An 18,205-nucleotide genomic window follows, 5' to 3' on the forward strand; every position below is an offset into this window, starting at 1 on the left:
ACAGATGATCAAATTAATGAATGTTTATTTACATGTACTTCATACATTAATTGATATGCAACCTAATTAGCTGGATTCCAGATACACATTGTAATAAAGGGCATTTCAGAGCCATGCATTTGATCAGCCTCTGCAAAAACTGAAGCAGAACGGTATCTATTGTCATAGAAAATTGAATTTACATAGAAGCTTTTTTTTTTGTATGTGTGTGAGCGGGCTTTTATGATTATGATTATTTTGTTATATTTGTTTGTTATTATTGAAAAATAGTGGAGTGTAGCACGGAAGAGAACAGCGAAGCATAAAACCAAAAACAGTTGACTAATCAGGGCAGAATGGACAAATAGTTCAAGTAGTTGTCATGTTGAGTTATTCGTTTGCAAATGATTGCAACATTCAATAAAAGCAAATATTTTTTTAATTCTGAGTTCATTTCTTAAGAGCTCAAAAAAATATGTCCCTTCGTTTCATTTCAATTCAATTTCAAGCAATTCAAGCAAGTATTTCAAATGAAAATGCAGTGAACATCACCAACTAAACAAAATCTGTGTGAGCTGATGTTGCCTTTACATTTTCAGTGTTTATTTTTGAATCCGTTCTAGTGTGACAGTTGAGTTTGCTGAGACTGTGTTCAGAGTTTATGAGTTTTTGTCTGGGGGATTTTTGTGTTGCTTGCAGAGCCACTCAATTCTATTTTTAGTTCAGCAGCTGACCTCATGGCCCCTCTCAGTCCCTCAGTGCCAATGGGACAAAGAATCTGGACGTTCACTTTCCTCGGACACAAATACAGACACTCGCAGACACACGGACACACACTTTTAAAACAACTGTGAGAAGGAAGTGGGATGTGCCAAACTCATTATGTTGCATGTTAGGATGTAGCTAAATGGGGCTTCTTTGGTTTCTCTTTACTCTGAGGTCACTTTGTCCTACAATTCTGCACTGCAGATGAACTTAACTCTCTGCCAACTGCCAGCGAAGTTCATTAGTGAAGCAGAAGTCTGAATATGAGGCCACCTTGCTTGTTGAATGCCCTCTCACAATTCTTCTGTCCTAGAGATTCATTATACTCACAGATAGGAACACACGCAGACAGTGTATGCTCTATCTGTACCCACACAAACACACACATTCATGGATGCACAGGCTGTTGATCTACACGGATTCAGAATGAGTAGTTTTCTTTTATTCAACTATCGGTAACTGGCCCCTGGTCTTAGTGCCTGCGGGATGGGTTGCCATAGCAATGTGCGTGACCTAGAGTCAAGTAGTCTCTTGTGTTGAGCCAGACAAACTGACAGGCGAGGTCTGAATGTGACATTAGGAGACCAGAGCACCTCATAAATCTGTGGGAAGCAGACCATGAAACCCAATGGTGAGAATTCGTCAAGTCCTGGAATGAAATAGAAACATGAAACTTGGTCCTTTTCTTTACAAGGGATAAAATATTAATCTTAAAGTTCTGCATTCACGCACCAGTGTGTTAGTCCAGTAGCTGACTGGGTCTCGATTACCAGCTGCAGCAGTGACACGCAATTACTATATATGAGATGATCATTTTCTAAGATGGGACATGCTGATGGAAAAACTCTCCACAAATCCTACATCAACTTTTCAGTTGCAGCCAAGTTTTCTGTGCAGGCTAAAAAGGAAATGTGTTGATTAATTTCTGGATGTCAGTTTCTTGACTTTTTGGTGACATACTGACATATGACATATGACATATTGAGTACAGGAAACTCTCTAACCTAAAATATCCCCAACATAATCTAGATATGAAATGATAAACATGATTCACACTGCGCCCAAATTTAACTCAACAAGACTGTAAACTGTCAACCTGTCTCTCTCTTTCCAGATGCACCATCCAGAAGGAGTGCACTCAGGGGCTGTCAGCACGCTCCTGGATCAGCATGAGTGAAGGCCCCCAGCAGTGTCCGTCCATGACCCTGACACCCCCAGAGATCAGCATCTCTGCAGACATCAAGGTACCTAATTTAACTCCCTGCACGTTGCCCATCACACCGTATTCATAAATCAAACGAGACGTGACTGTTGTCACTCATCAAGTTATGCTTGTAACCGGAGCAGTGCATGTAAAGCTGATGAAACGGTATGTCCCAGGTCTCTTTTATAACCTGACACCTCTCGCTATTATTATACTTTCTTTTATTATTACTCTGCTTAGATGTTAATGCCAACAATGTTTGCTACAGCTGCTCCCCCCCCACTGCCCCATTAATTCACTGCTCATGTGCTAAATTTTAGTCATTGTTGACTTTACTAGCATTTAATGTTCAAGTAAGTTTATCAAAGGACAGAAATGTGATGCACATTATTATGCACAGTTATGGTATCTGGAATAGTAAGTCAATAGCAACATTAAAACCATGAAAAACCTTAATGAACCATCACCCTGGCTTAGTTTACAATTATGCTAGATTAGTGTGTTAGCAAAATTAGTGCAATTATTAAGGAGGAATAGGTTCTCCCTGCAAAGGTTCTGAACCTTTTCAGACAAATTTTCTATTAGTGGTAATAAAAGCAATGTCTCTGACTCAAACTCATGCATTGACCTGATAAAGTGGAATACTGCTCTCTCCTAAATTAATTCTACTTAGCAATTCTAACTTTGTTTTGTTTTGAGTATGTGACAGAAGTATTGTCAAGCATGTGACTATGCATACTAAATTTGCTTGATTTTTTTTTAAGGGTTTTTAGGCCTTTTTCACGGAAGACGTTCTGACATGTCGCAGTAGGACAAGCACAGGTGTAAATAATAAATGATTGATGGCTGAATTCCATTTAGCTGCTCCAGTTTCAGGGTTGTGGTGTTGTGCACGCTGCTTCACTGTCACACTGCAGTTATATCTATGGTCACACTGTCATGACTTACTGGGACGCTTGAACATAACGGAGCCATTGCTCATGTTATTAGTAACACCTGTGCTTTTCCTATTATGACTATTAAAAATGTTTCCTATGATGTGAAAAAGGCCCATTGTTCCACGGTTATGCGCAATAAAAAAGGAGGAGCTACTCACACTTGGAAAAAATTACAACGAATTGTTGACAATGGCAAGACAACTCCAAGAGCTCAATTTTTAAAAAAAAAAGAATTGAATCTTAAGAAAAACATTTTTTTGTTTTTTTTGTTTGTTTTTTTAATGTAATTGGCGGTGCGTTTCCAAAGTCGCAATTTGACTGATGTGTGTTGGTGCACATCTTCTATCATTTCCTATTGTGCAAAATGTTAAAGTGCAGATGTATGATCTAAAGATTAGTTTTTGGTGCATGATGTATTGCTCAACCCTCAACCACTAACAACACTCCGGAAATATATGGTAACAAAAAAATGAATATTATCAAGACATGAACTGCATGATACCATCACCTTAACATGAGTTTCTGCTGTGAGAATGTAACAGTCGTCCAAGCTGGAAACATATCTAGACACAAAAACACACAAGGCTCTCTTGCTACACTGAAAATGAGCCTGAGAGCAAAATAATCCTCATTGTAGTTTCTTGACTTTGATCATGAGCATCACCTGTCAAAATCTGTCTTATATACTCTTCACTTATATCCTGTGTCATATGGATTTGGGACACAGGGAGACTGTTAATATTGAGTGCTACATAACACCACCAGTCTGACTTTAATTAAACCCAGCAGGATGATACATCCTTTCAAAAAGAGCTTGCGTCATACGTTGGTTTATGACATGTATTCTGTTGTTTTCAATAACGTCTCGCAGTCAGTGTATCATGTAACAGAAGCATACTAAAAATGTGATAATTAGGTCACTGAATTTTGACACTTGGAATATATTTGACCTTTAATTACAGCTCATAATTAGACGAGGCTGAGAGACGACAGGTCATTAATTGGTTCATTAATTGCGGATATTTGCTTTTTATGTAGGTCAGTTTGGCTGGGCTGTAAGAGATCCACCAGCTGCCCGATTCAAAGAGAGAAAGGAAGCACAGCTCAAGGTTGTCTCCCCAAACAGGAAGCAGCAGGCAGGAAGTCAGGGCCGTAGCCAGGAAATGATCAGTTCCACTGAACAATAGAACAGATTTTTAAGACATGTTAGCACATGTTGCTGGCCACTTAAGTTGTATCTGCTGAACCACAGGATTTGTCATCATGCTCTTCCTCTCTGCTTAACAGTCTTCGCCTGCCTGCCCTACTCTGATTTTTTCTCACATTGAAATCATTTAGCTGAAATTCAGTCATGTCAGCGAGGTGTTATGTTTCTCATTATACGTCTGTCATACTTTATCACATAGCCAAATTTAGATGTGAATATAACGCTGTGCCATCTGTTTCTTCATTGCACATTAGTTTCTCTATTTCCTGAAGTCCTGAACAAACTTGAAGTAATCTGAGCACCGTTTGCCCTCTTTCCAAGACATACTGTACATACGCTAGGTTTGACTACACGTGTGTGGGCATGCAGAATTGAATTTCTAATTAATTTCTGTTAGGATGAGCAGTGTATATTTATAGTCTCGTGCCTGTTTCTGTCGTAGGATGTCGGCATTCTGATAAACGGCAGTGTTCCTGATCTGGTCGGCTCCCAGGTGGAGTGTGAATATGGGTCGGGGTTTTCTACAGCTGCCACAGTGCACCTGGACTCCGGTCCCGCTCAGATCCAGACCTGTCCCCTGCTCCCTCGGGACAACTACCAACCAATCCCACCTGGCACAGGTGAGACTGCAAACAGGCATCTATTTGGCTTCACGCCAGCCATATCTCTCCACACAATACAAGTACAGTATGTGATTCATTTTTCTTATGTACAAGATGTTGAGCTGCTTTAGAACAAATGTAATTTCCCCTTTCATCGTTCGAAAGGCAGCAAAGTCAGTGTGGCTGTAGGGAGAGGACGTCTCGCTGTCTAGTTTGGTGTTATGACTGCGATACCATCTCGAATACTTGGAACATGCAGCATTGTGTTTATGCCTTTGTTTTCTGCAGATCATGTGACTGTTTCTGTGGCGATAAAAGTGAATGGCACATCTGTGGTATCTGGGAGCTTCATCATCTATGACTGCGAGAGGACCGGAGAAATACACCCAAAGATGTCGTGAGTCACACATCTACTGTCACAGCTGTTTATCTCAAATTATTCAGGGTCAGTGAAGCTTTGATAATTTACAGCGTCATTCTGATCCCGTGCGTCCAAATTCACTTTTAGACAACAAAAGCAAAGATTAGGAAAAAAAAGTCAAAAAATTAATATAAGCTTATGTAGCAGAAATTTAGCAGTTTTTTTCTTCCTTCCTTTTTTCTTCCTTCCTTTTTTCTTCCTTCCCCTATCAATCATTTCACAACCCCACCAATTTATCTTGTGACCCTTTTCCACTGGTGTAAACTACACAACTGTATATAAAGTAGGTAAAAATAGCTCCACCTCGACCAGCTACAACAGTAAAATGCTGCTTACACATTGTTGCATCAGTATAAATAATCAACCTCTATTATATATAATGATATATTAGTCACAGGGGTAATTTTTTGCATAGTGAGTACTTTTGATGCTTGAAACACATTTTGCTGATAATACCTCTTGATTTTGAATGCAGGACTTGTAATTGAGCAATTTTACATTGCTGTATTGGTACTTCTACTTACACCACTGCACATATGCTTACATTCATCCACCGGGTATTTGATTCGCAGGTGATCCTTCAAAACAAACCTTCCTAAATGAGACCTAAATACCAATAAACTACAATTACAGTCACCCCTTAACAGAAGGGCTCTGTTGAGCTGCATCACTCAAATGTCGGCCAAATGTCAGCTTGAGTCTCTGTGGCATTGTAGTGCACATTTAGCTGGAAGCTGAAAGAACAGCAAAGCTTCTCTACTCTGTTTGTCTCTAAGGCCTTTCCGCTTTGTCCCTAGCTTCCTCTCATGTTTTTTTCCCCTGCTTACTATTTAGGCCTCAGCGGGTAAATATTGCCGACACATCCTCTTGGAGAGCTTATTGTATATTTGGCTTGCTCAAGGTTTCTCAGTGCAGGATCAAATGTGGGATTAATATGCTGTAAACGTTAAGCCAAAGGAAATTGGAGATGTATGTCTGGCTGCTCATGTTGATGTTTGTTTTTGGGAAGGACTGCGACTTGTATGGCCTGGTCACAAAGAGGGTTTTCTCATATCTGGAGGCAATCCATCTGGCTTCCTCCTGCATGTTGGACCATGTGAGAGGATCCACTTTATCTGATGGGCAGATCTTAAGCTCAGAGGGGCATCAGTCTCTGTGTGTGCGTATGCGTGTGTGACCGATTCTCTCGGATTGGAAGCGTTTGGGTGTGTCCCTTTTGTTCACTTTTTGCAAACGGTCTTAAGGTGTGAACACAGCAGTTGCGGGTACATTAGTGCAAGACTGCACCCAATATGTGCACACGGCCTTGGTGCGTGGCGAGGTCCAGGAGTGTGAAATTAGACGATGGTTTGTTGAAGGTGATAATGAGCAAAGTGCCACTCTCACAGGATGAGCATTGGGCTGCAAACTGCGGAGCTGCTATACTCTATCTGATTTTAATCACTTCAAGCTGTTTTTTTTAATAATCCCTAAAGAGAGTCTTATGAACCACTTCTCCTTAATGAAACCCGACAGTGCAGACTCTTTGTTTAATGCTTTATGGAAAAAAAGCCTTCTCTCAGGTTTTTACGTATGCTATAGCAACGACTTCCAAAAATTCCACAATTTTTTCATGTCATCTGTTTTTACATATTAATGCCAATAATGTTGGCACAAAGTTTTCACACAAGAAGTAGCATAAAAGTATCTGCAAACCTATTGTTACATTGCAAAATGTGTCATCCCAAGTTACTTTAGTGTGTGATTTAATTATTTAAGCAAAACCATATTTCTTTTTTTTTTTTTTAAGATGTCAGTTGAGGACATCTTCATTCAGCTACTTAGCTGTTAACAGTAAACACGACAGGGTGAGACAATGTGAGCAGTTCTGGATGTTCAGCTGAAACCGTATTTAAGGAATTATTGACAGTACAAATCTCTTTTCCAAGATAGATTTATTCAGATTGCAATTTGCAATAACATAATTGACAAAATCCAATATTATTAAACTGAGAATAGCTACAGCAGTCTATGCCAGTCAAGAGTAGTAGACCAGATGTGCAGGAACTTTAAAGGGGCATTCCACCAATTTTACATATGAATATCAATTGTTTTGTCATGAAGAATACTACTCAGCGTGTGAAAACAGTTGTGTGATGTCTCCTGTGACTCTGAAGGGAGCCTTTTAAAGTCTGAGAAAGTAATCCGGATGATATCATCGGGGTTATGTCAAACTGAGCTTGTGAATTAAATTCTTTTAACAGAAAGTATGTCTTGTGAACTTGGGGGAGGAGTGAGATGTGAGTAAGATGTGAGTGTTCACCAGTCAGTGAATGGCTAACGAAAGACGCTATTAAGTTGCATAATGGAAAATGTAGGATTCAATTTTGACCTTCATCGTTGTGTCTCTCAGGACCCTTCAGGATTAATCAGGATAAACATATTCAAAATGAGCCAACAAAAGAAAAGCAATATCATCCAAGGGTGTAAAAATAAAGATAATGCTATCTTTATCTTTATCAAGGTAAATATGGCAATTTATCATTATTTTTTTGTTGGCGTTTGAACATAACCTCACCACAGTGGAGGAAGGTTGCAGATTTTCAGCTTTAAGAGCTCTTCATTTATATTTTATGATGTGACAGTTGTGTGTTGCGTGTTTGTTAGGGAGCATGTGCACCTGTGTTTGCGTGCGTTTAGATAGTTCTTCCATGATGGTCTATTCAAAGTGGTCACTAGGCAAAGTATTAATGACAGCCAGAGGATAGCATTCCACTCTCACCAAACAGCCCAGTAGGACAACCACCTAACCTGCCCTCTTGCTCTGTTTCTCTTTATGTCTCTTAACCACACATACAAACACTCTCTCTCTCTCTCTCTCACGCACACACACACTCTCTCTGTTTTATTTGGTTTCTATTTCTCTCTCTGTGTCTCAGGTTTTGGCACCTCTTCTTTCTTTTTCCACCTTCCCTCGTATGTCTCTGTCGGTTTGCTCCTCTCTCTCTGTCCCTCTCTGTCGCTCCCCCTGAAACTGATCTTTTCTTCTGAACGTATTTCTCTTTGACAGAGACGTGATTGAGGATGTGTGTTTAACCGCTGTGTCCACTGAGAGGCCCTGAGAGTGTGAGCCCAACTGTGTATTTAGTGTGTGTGTGTGTGTTTGTATGTGTGTACGTGTGGTCATTATGACTAGGGGAGGGCAGTGTCACAGGGTATTTACTGTCGGTGTTAGCTCAAGCATAGAGAGTGAGTTTGTGAACAATCTGTATGTGTGTGTGTGTGTGTGTGTGTGTGTGTGCCTATGTGCGGGAACATGTGTGTGTGGGTGGTAGTGTATAGGTGTTTTAGTAGGACAAAAAGGGAGTCAGGGAAAACAGAAAAGCTGCAGCTGATAAGAGCCTTGAGGGGGCCGTCTGCTTCTAATCAGTGCACACACACACACGCACACACGCACTAACACACACACACGCACACACACACATACACACTCCATTCCTTCCTCAGAGTGCTGCTATCACTGGAGGCGCTATCATTCCTAGTGTGGGACATCTGTCTCTTCCCGTAGGCAATACAGTGACACACTCCACTCACACACACACACACACACACACATATACACATATTGTACAGTGGAGGTGCTCCACTTTAGATAGTTTATCTTGAAGACACACACAGGACTAATACAACCCATATCCCCAAACACTACCCTTAATCTTCTCAAGTCTGCCCTTAACAGCTACCCGATCTTAAAGGATAGATCCCAGAAATAACAAAAAAGCTAATTTTCATATATGTTCAAATTGAGGTGATGACAGAAATTTCAGAGATTAACATCTCAAAACATCTGGAAACAAACTAAAACTGTATGGCTATATACCACCAGGGATAAGTGATACAACCCTTTAGCCTAAACTTGGTTGTAAGCTTAAAGTATAAGGCTGGTAATAGTCTCTGTTTCTGTTATTTCTCAATACTGTCCAACTTCCCTACCCTATGTGTGGCACTGCGCCTCAGGTCCATCAGTGCCTACTGAAGACATAAATCTTTCAAACTGGTCACAGATGTTTCACTTTTTGGCTAAAAAATGTCTTAAATCAGCTGGATGATGTAGTTTTAAGCAAACATGACTCAAACAGGAGTATATAGTATTTATGTTGAGGACTGTTTTCAGCTGTAGATTTGGTGCTCTAGCAAGTATTCACATATCGGATCGACTCAAAATAAACTACAGTGGTCATGTTCTTAGTGATATTGGTAATAAATTTTTCTTCACTACAAAGAATTTGTGCACGTCAGTTTGTTTAGAAACGGCTCCAAAGAATCACGTTTTCAGTCTCAGGAGAGTAGTTCTGTTTAAGGCAGACACCATTGTGTGGGAATGCGGAAAATGTAAGCCAGTACAACCATGTGGCTCATTTTTAATAGTTTTTGGAAAACAGTGGAGTTCTACAGCACAGAGGAATAAGATATGTCAGCCCTTGGATGCTCACATAATACTTACTAAGTAGGATCAATTCATTGTTTGGCTCTGCACATAAGATTTTTTTTAGCAATAAGAAAAATATAGAAAATCACCAGCCATATCCCTCAAGCTATTTCAGGCTTTGACTACACAGACAATACTTGTTAGGTTCTCATAGAAGCTGTAGACAACAATGAACATATAGACTATCATCAGACTATCCTTTAACCTACAAACACCCCTTTGAGGAACTTAACGACTGTCGAGAAAGTCCTCACTTCACAAAAACACCGAACTGCAGCTCTCAGATTCATCACAAGTTACTCCCACCCACCAGTTTGTGAAGGGGGAATATTTTGGACAGATGAACATGAACTCTAGGGAGTCTACAAGCTATGTGCCAAAATTTCCCCACCAAGGCAATGTAAAACTAACAGAAAGATAGAAGTACATGAGACTCATACAAGCGTATCATCATTTACTCTGAATGTTTATAGAGAAGTGCTTTGTTTCATCTGGCCCGGTTTGACCTCCTGGCTGGCTGTGCTGTTGAATGAATGTGTCAGCTACTGTGACTAATCATTACTTCATTTTATTAAAGTTAAAGTTTTATGCCTGTAATCAGTTTGGCTTCTCAGTTTGTGTTGCGCTCCAAATGAATCAGCGTAAAAGACCGTATTTAATGCATGGGAACAGCAAAAAACAGAGCACATTGGGCAAGCTTTCATCCCTGTTTCTCAACTCTTTCCATATATGTGTTTCTCCATCTGTGTCAGATGTGTGAGCTGCCTGAGCACCAGGTGGAAGTGTTACTGGGACCAAGAGAAACACCTGTGTGTCTCCAGTAAAGATGAGCCAACGCACAACCTGCTAGAGGTGAGTAATTCTCTATTTTATAATTCATCAACAAAACAGACGCCCAGAGGATCTCATAATATTAACATCCCACCACTCACAGCCTGAGACGTAATCCAGACATTGCTGTCCAACATCTCCGTGTGTGCTGTAATGATCTGAGTCCAGACAGGTTAGGCAAGAGCAATCATGTGGTAATTCAGTTTGAGCTTGCAAGTGTTTCAACTACAGTATGTAGAAATGTTGAAACCTCAGGAGGTTCTGGTTTAACAGACTCATAACAAAATAATGTACCATTTTTATACTCCTCTGCCCTCCTGTAAAGTTTCTCTTTTTGGCAGTTTAGTTTGACATCTCAGCATGTGGAAGAGTGGATTCACTGTGTCCTTATTTCACCTTTAGATTTAAGCCTCCACTTTGAAACAGCCAGAAGGGCCCCGCCTGAGGATCTAAGGCTGCGAGCTGGCTCATACGGGGGCAACTTTTCTGTTATGTAGCTTGGGGCCAAAACTAGATGTTCTTTAAAAGTGATCAGAAAAACCTTAAAATCAATATCCCTTCATTTTAAGTGCAGTAGGTGACTGTACAAATGGATTATGCAGATATGTTTGTAGTATGTTTGGCAATGTAAAACCCTGTGAAGGTGTAAACTACTCTGAAAAACAAACAGTGTACAAGTGTTGGCACAAGCTCTTGAAAAAGCTGTGAAACGTGGAAATTTATCCAAAACTAGTGTAGCCTCAATGAAACCAATTAAAGTTCCCCAGACACCGCCTTCCTTTGTGCGTGTTTCTGACAACATCAAGACTTAATCAGCCATCTTATTATTCCTGTCCCCTCTGGAGTTTTATTGCCCTGCCAGGTCCCATGACCTGTGTGAGGAGGCATCTTCCATGCAGACTTTGACCTGAAGCCGCAGGGGTCTGACTGTGTCCCACTCACACTACTGGTCCCAGATAGAGGGGAGAGGATGTGACTCATAGTCGTCTGGTCAGCTGCTTTTCAATCGGTCTCAGTGTTTAAAATGCTTTATTACTATGTTTAACGCTAATCTTTATATCACAAGACCCTGTGAAAAGGGAAACAGCTCTTTTAGTTAAACAGTGGCATTTTTTTTCTAAGCAAACACAATAAATCCTCGTCAGGCGTGCTGTTTTAGATCCCAAGATACTGAAAAACAAACACATTAAAGAAAGCACAAGAGGCTTCTGCTTTTTAAATCACTTTCTATTTAAATTTTAGGTTCTTTTTCATCATTAAAAAAAACACTATTAGGTCTTTGTAATTTAGGTCATGAGCAGATGAGGAGGTAGGTTTTTCCTGCTCTGCTGAGCCCATCACAGTGTCCGGTGGGTCTGTTTTTCTAATCCCTCATCATCTCTCTATTTGAAGCTATTGTTGTTTCCCTCAGACCGAGACTTCACCCTCTCATTTCCTCCTTCTCCAGATAAACAGGACAGGTATTTTGGGTTGCGGATGTGTGCTGGGGAGCCATTGTTTTCTTTAACTCCTATATGTCACTTCCTGCCCCTACACCCTTCTTCACTGCAGAAGGCAGCTTCCTGTCCCAGCTTGGTTGCTTCAGAGGTTTCTCCATGGCCATCAGGGATGACCCAGGACTTCACCTTAGCCCTGAGCAACATCCAGGAGGTACGGCAGACAACTTCCGGCTAAGGAGCTGGACTTGGAATTTGTCCAAAATGCGTGTTGTGAAAATGATTGGAATAAAAGAGAAGCATATGGTGTGTTTGCTTCAAGCTGAGTTAAACACAGATGGATATTTGTGTGCTGTGATTTGGGTCAATGAATGAGCAAAAAACGTGATGTAGGGTGATCTCCATTTTGTGAGACGGAGATGAGAGTGAAGAGTGAGCGAGTATCTTTATGCTTATGTTGCTCACTGCTCAGCTGTCTGGGCCCACCATGGCTCTGGTATCTAACTGTGACTGGCTGAGTAGTGTCTTTGTCAGCACAGTGTACAATGAGCTAGTCGGTCTGAGGCAGCACACCCAGCAGGAGCTTTATTTTGCTTGTGTTCATTTTAAATACTGATAGTCCTTCCAGATCAGTTTTTTAAACGCCTATTCTCATCCTTAATCCACGCTGAGCGAGTCAGACGCTGATCCTGCATCACTGATAAGGATTTTTCCTCTAAAAATTCCAGTGCTGACTAGTTGCCAGGCGTGGACAGTCACACGCCTAACCCTGGCTGGCCTTTCGAGCCCTCTCCTGGTGTGTTGCTATGGTGACAGACATTGAGTCACATACGAACGCTCACGTACACACACGTCCTCAGGGCAGCCAGGATATGATTGGCCATTCATAAAACTCTTCGGTGTAGTTAGAAGTTTATACAAACGGACACTGTTTGAGTAATGTCTTCATCTTGTCAACAAGTCAGTTCAGCAGGAAATATGTGTCAGTCATTCGCTCTCTCTCTAAAAAAAAAAAAAAGCATTGCCATCACTCATCCTTTTGGAATTTGTGGTTAGTTTTGGTTTGGTTCCCACACTTTTACCAGCCGTGACCCTAAAAATAAATGATTAAGATTAAACTGTGATAAACAGTCTTACTTAAAGTTTGTCCTCCAGCATTTATTAGTTCTCAGACTGCTCACTAGTGAAGGGAACATTTCAAAATGTGGTATGTTGGAGTTCTTCTGGGGGGAAAAGTACATGCCAGATGCCAGAAAAATCAAACGTCTCTGGTGTCAAAAAGCACAGAAAAATAGCAACGTTCTAAGGAGGACCATCAAAGTAGACCAATTTAAGCTGGCTGGATTCACACACAAATGATTTCATCCACTTTAAGTACTTTACTGGCGTTACCTATCTCAGCTTCTTCGTGTTCTTACCTTTATATAGTTTGGCTCAGTTAGACTCAGGGCACTCATTTTATGAAGAATGAATTCATATTCATTACTCTGGCTCCCAGATGACTCGCCGAGGTGTGGGAGTCCAGATGTTTATGAATATGAATTTTGAATGGATTGCATCTTTTCCTGGCAGGGACAATTACTGTGGGTTATTTCAGTTTCCTGGTACTCTAAATCTTTCGGAGTTGTCAATTGTTACCAGACATGTTTGAAGGAGCATTTCTTTGCAGAAGCTTGCTCATTCTCTCCATTGGTGTGGCTCTGCGTGTTATAGAAGTGGTGATATCAATCTGAAAACAACATAATATCACAGTTTGCTTGCTTTTAAGTGTTTAAATACAGCATTTTGTTTAAATAAGTGTTTTGCATAACAGGGGGAAATGCTGGAGTGTGACTTTGGGACAGAGCAGCGATATGAGGCAACATGGCTGAACAGCTCTACTGTCAAGTGCAGTGGAGTGACAGTAAGTATAGACAATGACCTACCAGAAATAACGAGTCAGTCAATTTGCCTAAGAATCACTTAAGCTCTACCTCAATTACTGTGTATTTGCTAGTTCTGTGTGTGCATTATTATTAGGTTTAAGCCCAGTTTGTAAGTTGTTTTGATACACTTATTTTAAACCCTTGTTTATAAGTTGACTAAGAACCTATTATTATCTAGAGCAACAGCAAGAGGGATGTAAATGATATACAGTCACACCGAGAGGATGTCCATCATCCAATATTTTATTGTTTCTGTCCATGTAGCTGTCCACTAATCAGAGGAGTCAAGTTTACCACCTCAACCTGAGGAGGAAAGGATACTTTAATAGACCGGGGGCCATTTTCGTGGACAGCCCTCAACCCATGAAAGGTAAGACATTGCACTCATGGTTATGTAGACATGTAAAAAAAAAAATAAAAAAAAACTGATGAAAAACACAAAATTGCCATCTGCTTCACTTCAGCTGTTTGCTCAGTTCTCCTCTATTTGCAATATAATTATACAGTCGCAAAAACAAGACAGAATCTGACATCGCTGCCACTGTTGCTCCCAGAATGCATTTCACCTGTGCACAAATGTTTTCTGATGAGATTGTTGGATTTGATTAAACCTGGAGAAAAATAAAGACTCACTCGCAGGGACAAACAGTGTTAGACTGCCTGTCACTTGCGATAATAGTAGTTTGTGCATTAGAACACATAATTTGCCAACAACCAGTAATTTACCATAATATCATATTCTGCTACCGTCTAATTACACATAATGAGCATAGAACATAGCTGCAATTTAAGGTGTTATCAATGCCTCTTACAAGCGATGTCCGCATGTATTGTTGCAAATACAATTTGAGCTCCATGACAACAGTGAGATGATGAAAGGTGGCGTGTGTGTTGTTGAACTTGGCGCGTTGTCTATAGTGTAGCTACAAGCCAGACCTTGCCTTGCCCAGTCCCAGATGTGCTGTTCACAGAGCATGTGTCTACCATGTGAGCAACAGCACTGGGCCGCTGCCAGGCACTCCGCACTGTGAACGGACATGACGGTCGCATCATAACATGCAGACTCATCAAAATTTAAAAAGACACATACTTTAATCGCATACGTGCAGGCACATACACACTGTGGTGTGCCCACAAATGCATGCACAGATGCACATGCAGCGATACAAATGGGACTTCTCACTTGGAGGTACATTGGAACATGAACATAATCATCTGTTTCTCGCTGGCTTTGTTCTCCGCCACTCCACTAGCTCTCTGTTTTTTTTTTTGAGGGGGGGGTATTTTTATAGCTATGAATATATCACCCAGCAAATGCTTATGCTGTTTATTTAGAGCATGCAGCCCATATGGTTCATATACGCTATAAATAGACTTATGAGAACACAGTACCTTAAGTTACCCAGACACGGAAAATACTGTTCAGTAATGTTGTGTTACAATAATAATTGCCTCTCTGTCTCTCTCTTACCTCACATCTGCTTCTAGTGGAGGTGTACAACTGTGGAGTGGATAGTTCAGACTGTTCCCAGTGCTGGGGCCGGGAGGATCAGGGACACCTCTGTGGCTGGTGTGAAAACAGCTGTAGGCCAAGGGATGACTGCCAGCCAATCAGAGATCAATGTCCGGCTCCTGAGATCCACAAGGTAAGATCACACGTTAAACATGCATGAATGTGGATTATGAATGCTTGCATTCATCCTCCTTCAGCCTCCAGCTCCTTTCTGTTGCTTCCGAGCTGTATTTTCAAGCCATAAAATGGTGAATCATGGGGTCATCCGCATGATGCGGTGCCCCCATGGCCTGTCTGTCCAGTGTCAGCTGCTGAGGGAATGTTTGAATAGAGTCTCATTAAAGCAGTCCAGTCTGTAATAACACTAACACTCACTTAGCCACAGCCGTCAGGGGACAAAACCGAGTCGATCTGCAATCACTCAGGAGGGCATGGGAACACCTTCTGCCCTGTGTAACTACAGTATGTGTTTAAACTGTGTGGATAGGGTATGCGAGCTATATATGTAGGGCTCTTTGTGTAAAAAGCCACAGAGACTAAAAGAAAGCAAATAAGAAACATGAGGGATTTGGGATTTGTGACCACAATAAGAGCAAAACCACACTGGTAAAAGGAATTAAGCAGTGTTTATCTTACATAAGATCTGACTGTGGTCACGTCAAAACGGTCATCCCGATTACCGGCAGGGCTTTTCTCGAAACTGTTTATGGAGCTCATTTGCATGGTCATATTCATTTGTTTGTCCAACTGTAATGGGAGTATGTTTAGAGCTAACCTCCAAGCCTTTTCTGCCTCTACCGAACGTTGTATCAGCACAGCTACGATAGGCGGTCATGGGAAGCACGGCTCACATGAGACCCAGTCGGCCTGAACTTCCTGTAGATAAAACCTGGTCGGCCCAGGAGAATAAGCAAGCAGAACAAAGCAGGCAGACACACACACACACACACACTCTCTCTCACACGCACACACACAGACACACACACACGCAGAGGCCCGCAATCTGTCACACAAATAGGCCATATTGAAGCATTCGCGATTATCCCTCATTCTTTGTAGCTGTCAGCATACTGTGACTAACAGGATGCTCTGTGAGAGTCTAACTTATATGGACTTCTTACGTGACTGAAGTTAGCTGGGCTGGGATTCTTTATGCGTGGGTAGACTTTTGTTGCAATACTCTCCCTCTCTCTCTCTCTTTCTCTCTCCCTCTCTCTCTCACACACACACATACACTCTCCCACTGGCTCTCTCAGGAGAGCGGCGGGGTGCAGAAAGGATACTTGGGCTGTGGTTCTGTGGGGTGTGTGATGCAATGCTTTGGCAGCCACGTTTTCCCAGAGAATCCACAGGGGTTAGAACCCGAGTACTCCGGCTTACGGAGGAAAAAATCAGCTCTCCTTAAACATTCACACAGACATACAAAGGCAGCTCTTTATTATATAGTCCTGGTGACTATGTGTACAGCCTAGATAATGAAGCGTGTTTTTCTTGGTCTGCTTTGTCACATACAATCTCTGTCACAAGTTACTATCACTGAAATATCAATAATATGTAGGAGGATTTTATTATCCCTTAAACTTTGCCACATACCAGCTAATTGTGAAAAATGCTCCCTATTCAACGCATTGATGTAAGACAATGGAGACATTTGTTATCTCTGCAGGCCCTTTATTCTCATGTTATGTGTGGGCTTGTCCACTGTTTAAAAAAAACACTGATTAGAGGTACTTCGGCATCCAAAACAGGAACTACCAAACATAGTTTATCCACGGCATGAAAAGAAAAAGAGAACAGAGACATAAATGGAAGGGAGAGAGGATGGAGAGCTAGCTGGACAGAAAAAGGGCTGAGAAGGGTACAGTATAGTGAGAAGCTTTTTCCTGTTTTTGTCCTCACGTCCTCCTTGATTAGTGTGATGCAGAGGAACTGGAGTGAGGCAAGGAAGATGAAAGCTCTGACCTCAAAGCAATCTACTCAGAACAAAAAAAAAAATAGCAAAAAGCAAACATATGGATTATATCAGTTAGGTGCTTCATCTGGTACAGGTTGTATATAACTGTATGCGATATATGTTTGATTTGAACACAAGTATGTGGAATAATTTAGTCCTCAAATGCATCTAATAGCTTCACCGTTCTTAGTGGAGGTTTTCTCGCAGAGACACATTCACACCCTGTGATCTCCCCGGAGGCCTGGCAGAGTTTGTGCTGTAAATCAAGACTCACAGACTTGTAAGAGGTGTAAATGAACAGCATGCCAGCTGATGTTGATGTCAATGCTCAATGGCACCGCAGAGACACCCTAGGTGCTATAAGACGCATGATAATAAATAACTCTGCTTACTGCTGAGCTCTGTTGAAAGGGTGGGTGCTTTAGTGTGTCTGTCTGCCATGCTTTGTGTGTATACGTGTTCACACACGCATTTATGTGCTGTTTGTGCATTTCATGTGTATGAAAGAATGTGGATTTGTGTTTTTGTCTAAGGAAATGTATGCACTTACGTAGGCGCAGGGTGGTCACACTTAATATCCACAAGCTTAATATAACCACCACAAAAACATTTGCATCATTTCCTGTGGTGTAGCTCTCACAGAAATACTGTAAGTAATGGGTTGATTTCCAGCTGTTTGTTTTAACACGATATTAAAAGTAATACACTCTTTCTTTACTTAACCGCCTCCCCTCTTTTAGCTGGGAAATACATGGTTTATTTATCTGCGCTGTCACTCTTGCGGGCATCATATTATCAGAAGGCAGAGCCAAAACTTGTCCTCTCACCTAGACCAAACAGAAGTGCTGTTTTCATTCTTAAGCTAAGTTTCTGATAGAGCCGGAGCCAGGCTAATAACACAGAGGGGTCACAGCGACCTCAGCTCAGCTAGGGGTCATTCAGAAAAGCCTGCGCGCTGCTGG

The 18,205-nt window shown here is 41.3% G+C and overlaps 1 protein-coding gene across 1 annotated transcript in view; it reads left to right on the plus strand.

The window, feature by feature from the left end:
* plxnd1 (plexin D1) overlaps window positions 1-18,205 on the plus strand; it is a 61,298-nt gene that overhangs the window by 10,817 nt on the left and 32,276 nt on the right. The window contains exons 5-12 of the mRNA XM_067592628.1: window positions 1,859-1,988; window positions 4,536-4,713; window positions 4,984-5,092; window positions 10,337-10,436; window positions 11,967-12,065; window positions 13,665-13,754; window positions 14,041-14,146; window positions 15,265-15,422. Of these exons, the coding sequence (XP_067448729.1) occupies window positions 1,859-1,988; window positions 4,536-4,713; window positions 4,984-5,092; window positions 10,337-10,436; window positions 11,967-12,065; window positions 13,665-13,754; window positions 14,041-14,146; window positions 15,265-15,422 (970 nt within the window). The remainder of the gene's footprint in view (window positions 1-1,858; window positions 1,989-4,535; window positions 4,714-4,983; window positions 5,093-10,336; window positions 10,437-11,966; window positions 12,066-13,664; window positions 13,755-14,040; window positions 14,147-15,264; window positions 15,423-18,205) is intronic.

Source organism: Thunnus thynnus, chromosome 6, assembly GCF_963924715.1.
Source record: "Thunnus thynnus chromosome 6, fThuThy2.1, whole genome shotgun sequence".
NCBI lineage: Eukaryota > Metazoa > Chordata > Actinopteri > Scombriformes > Scombridae > Thunnus > Thunnus thynnus.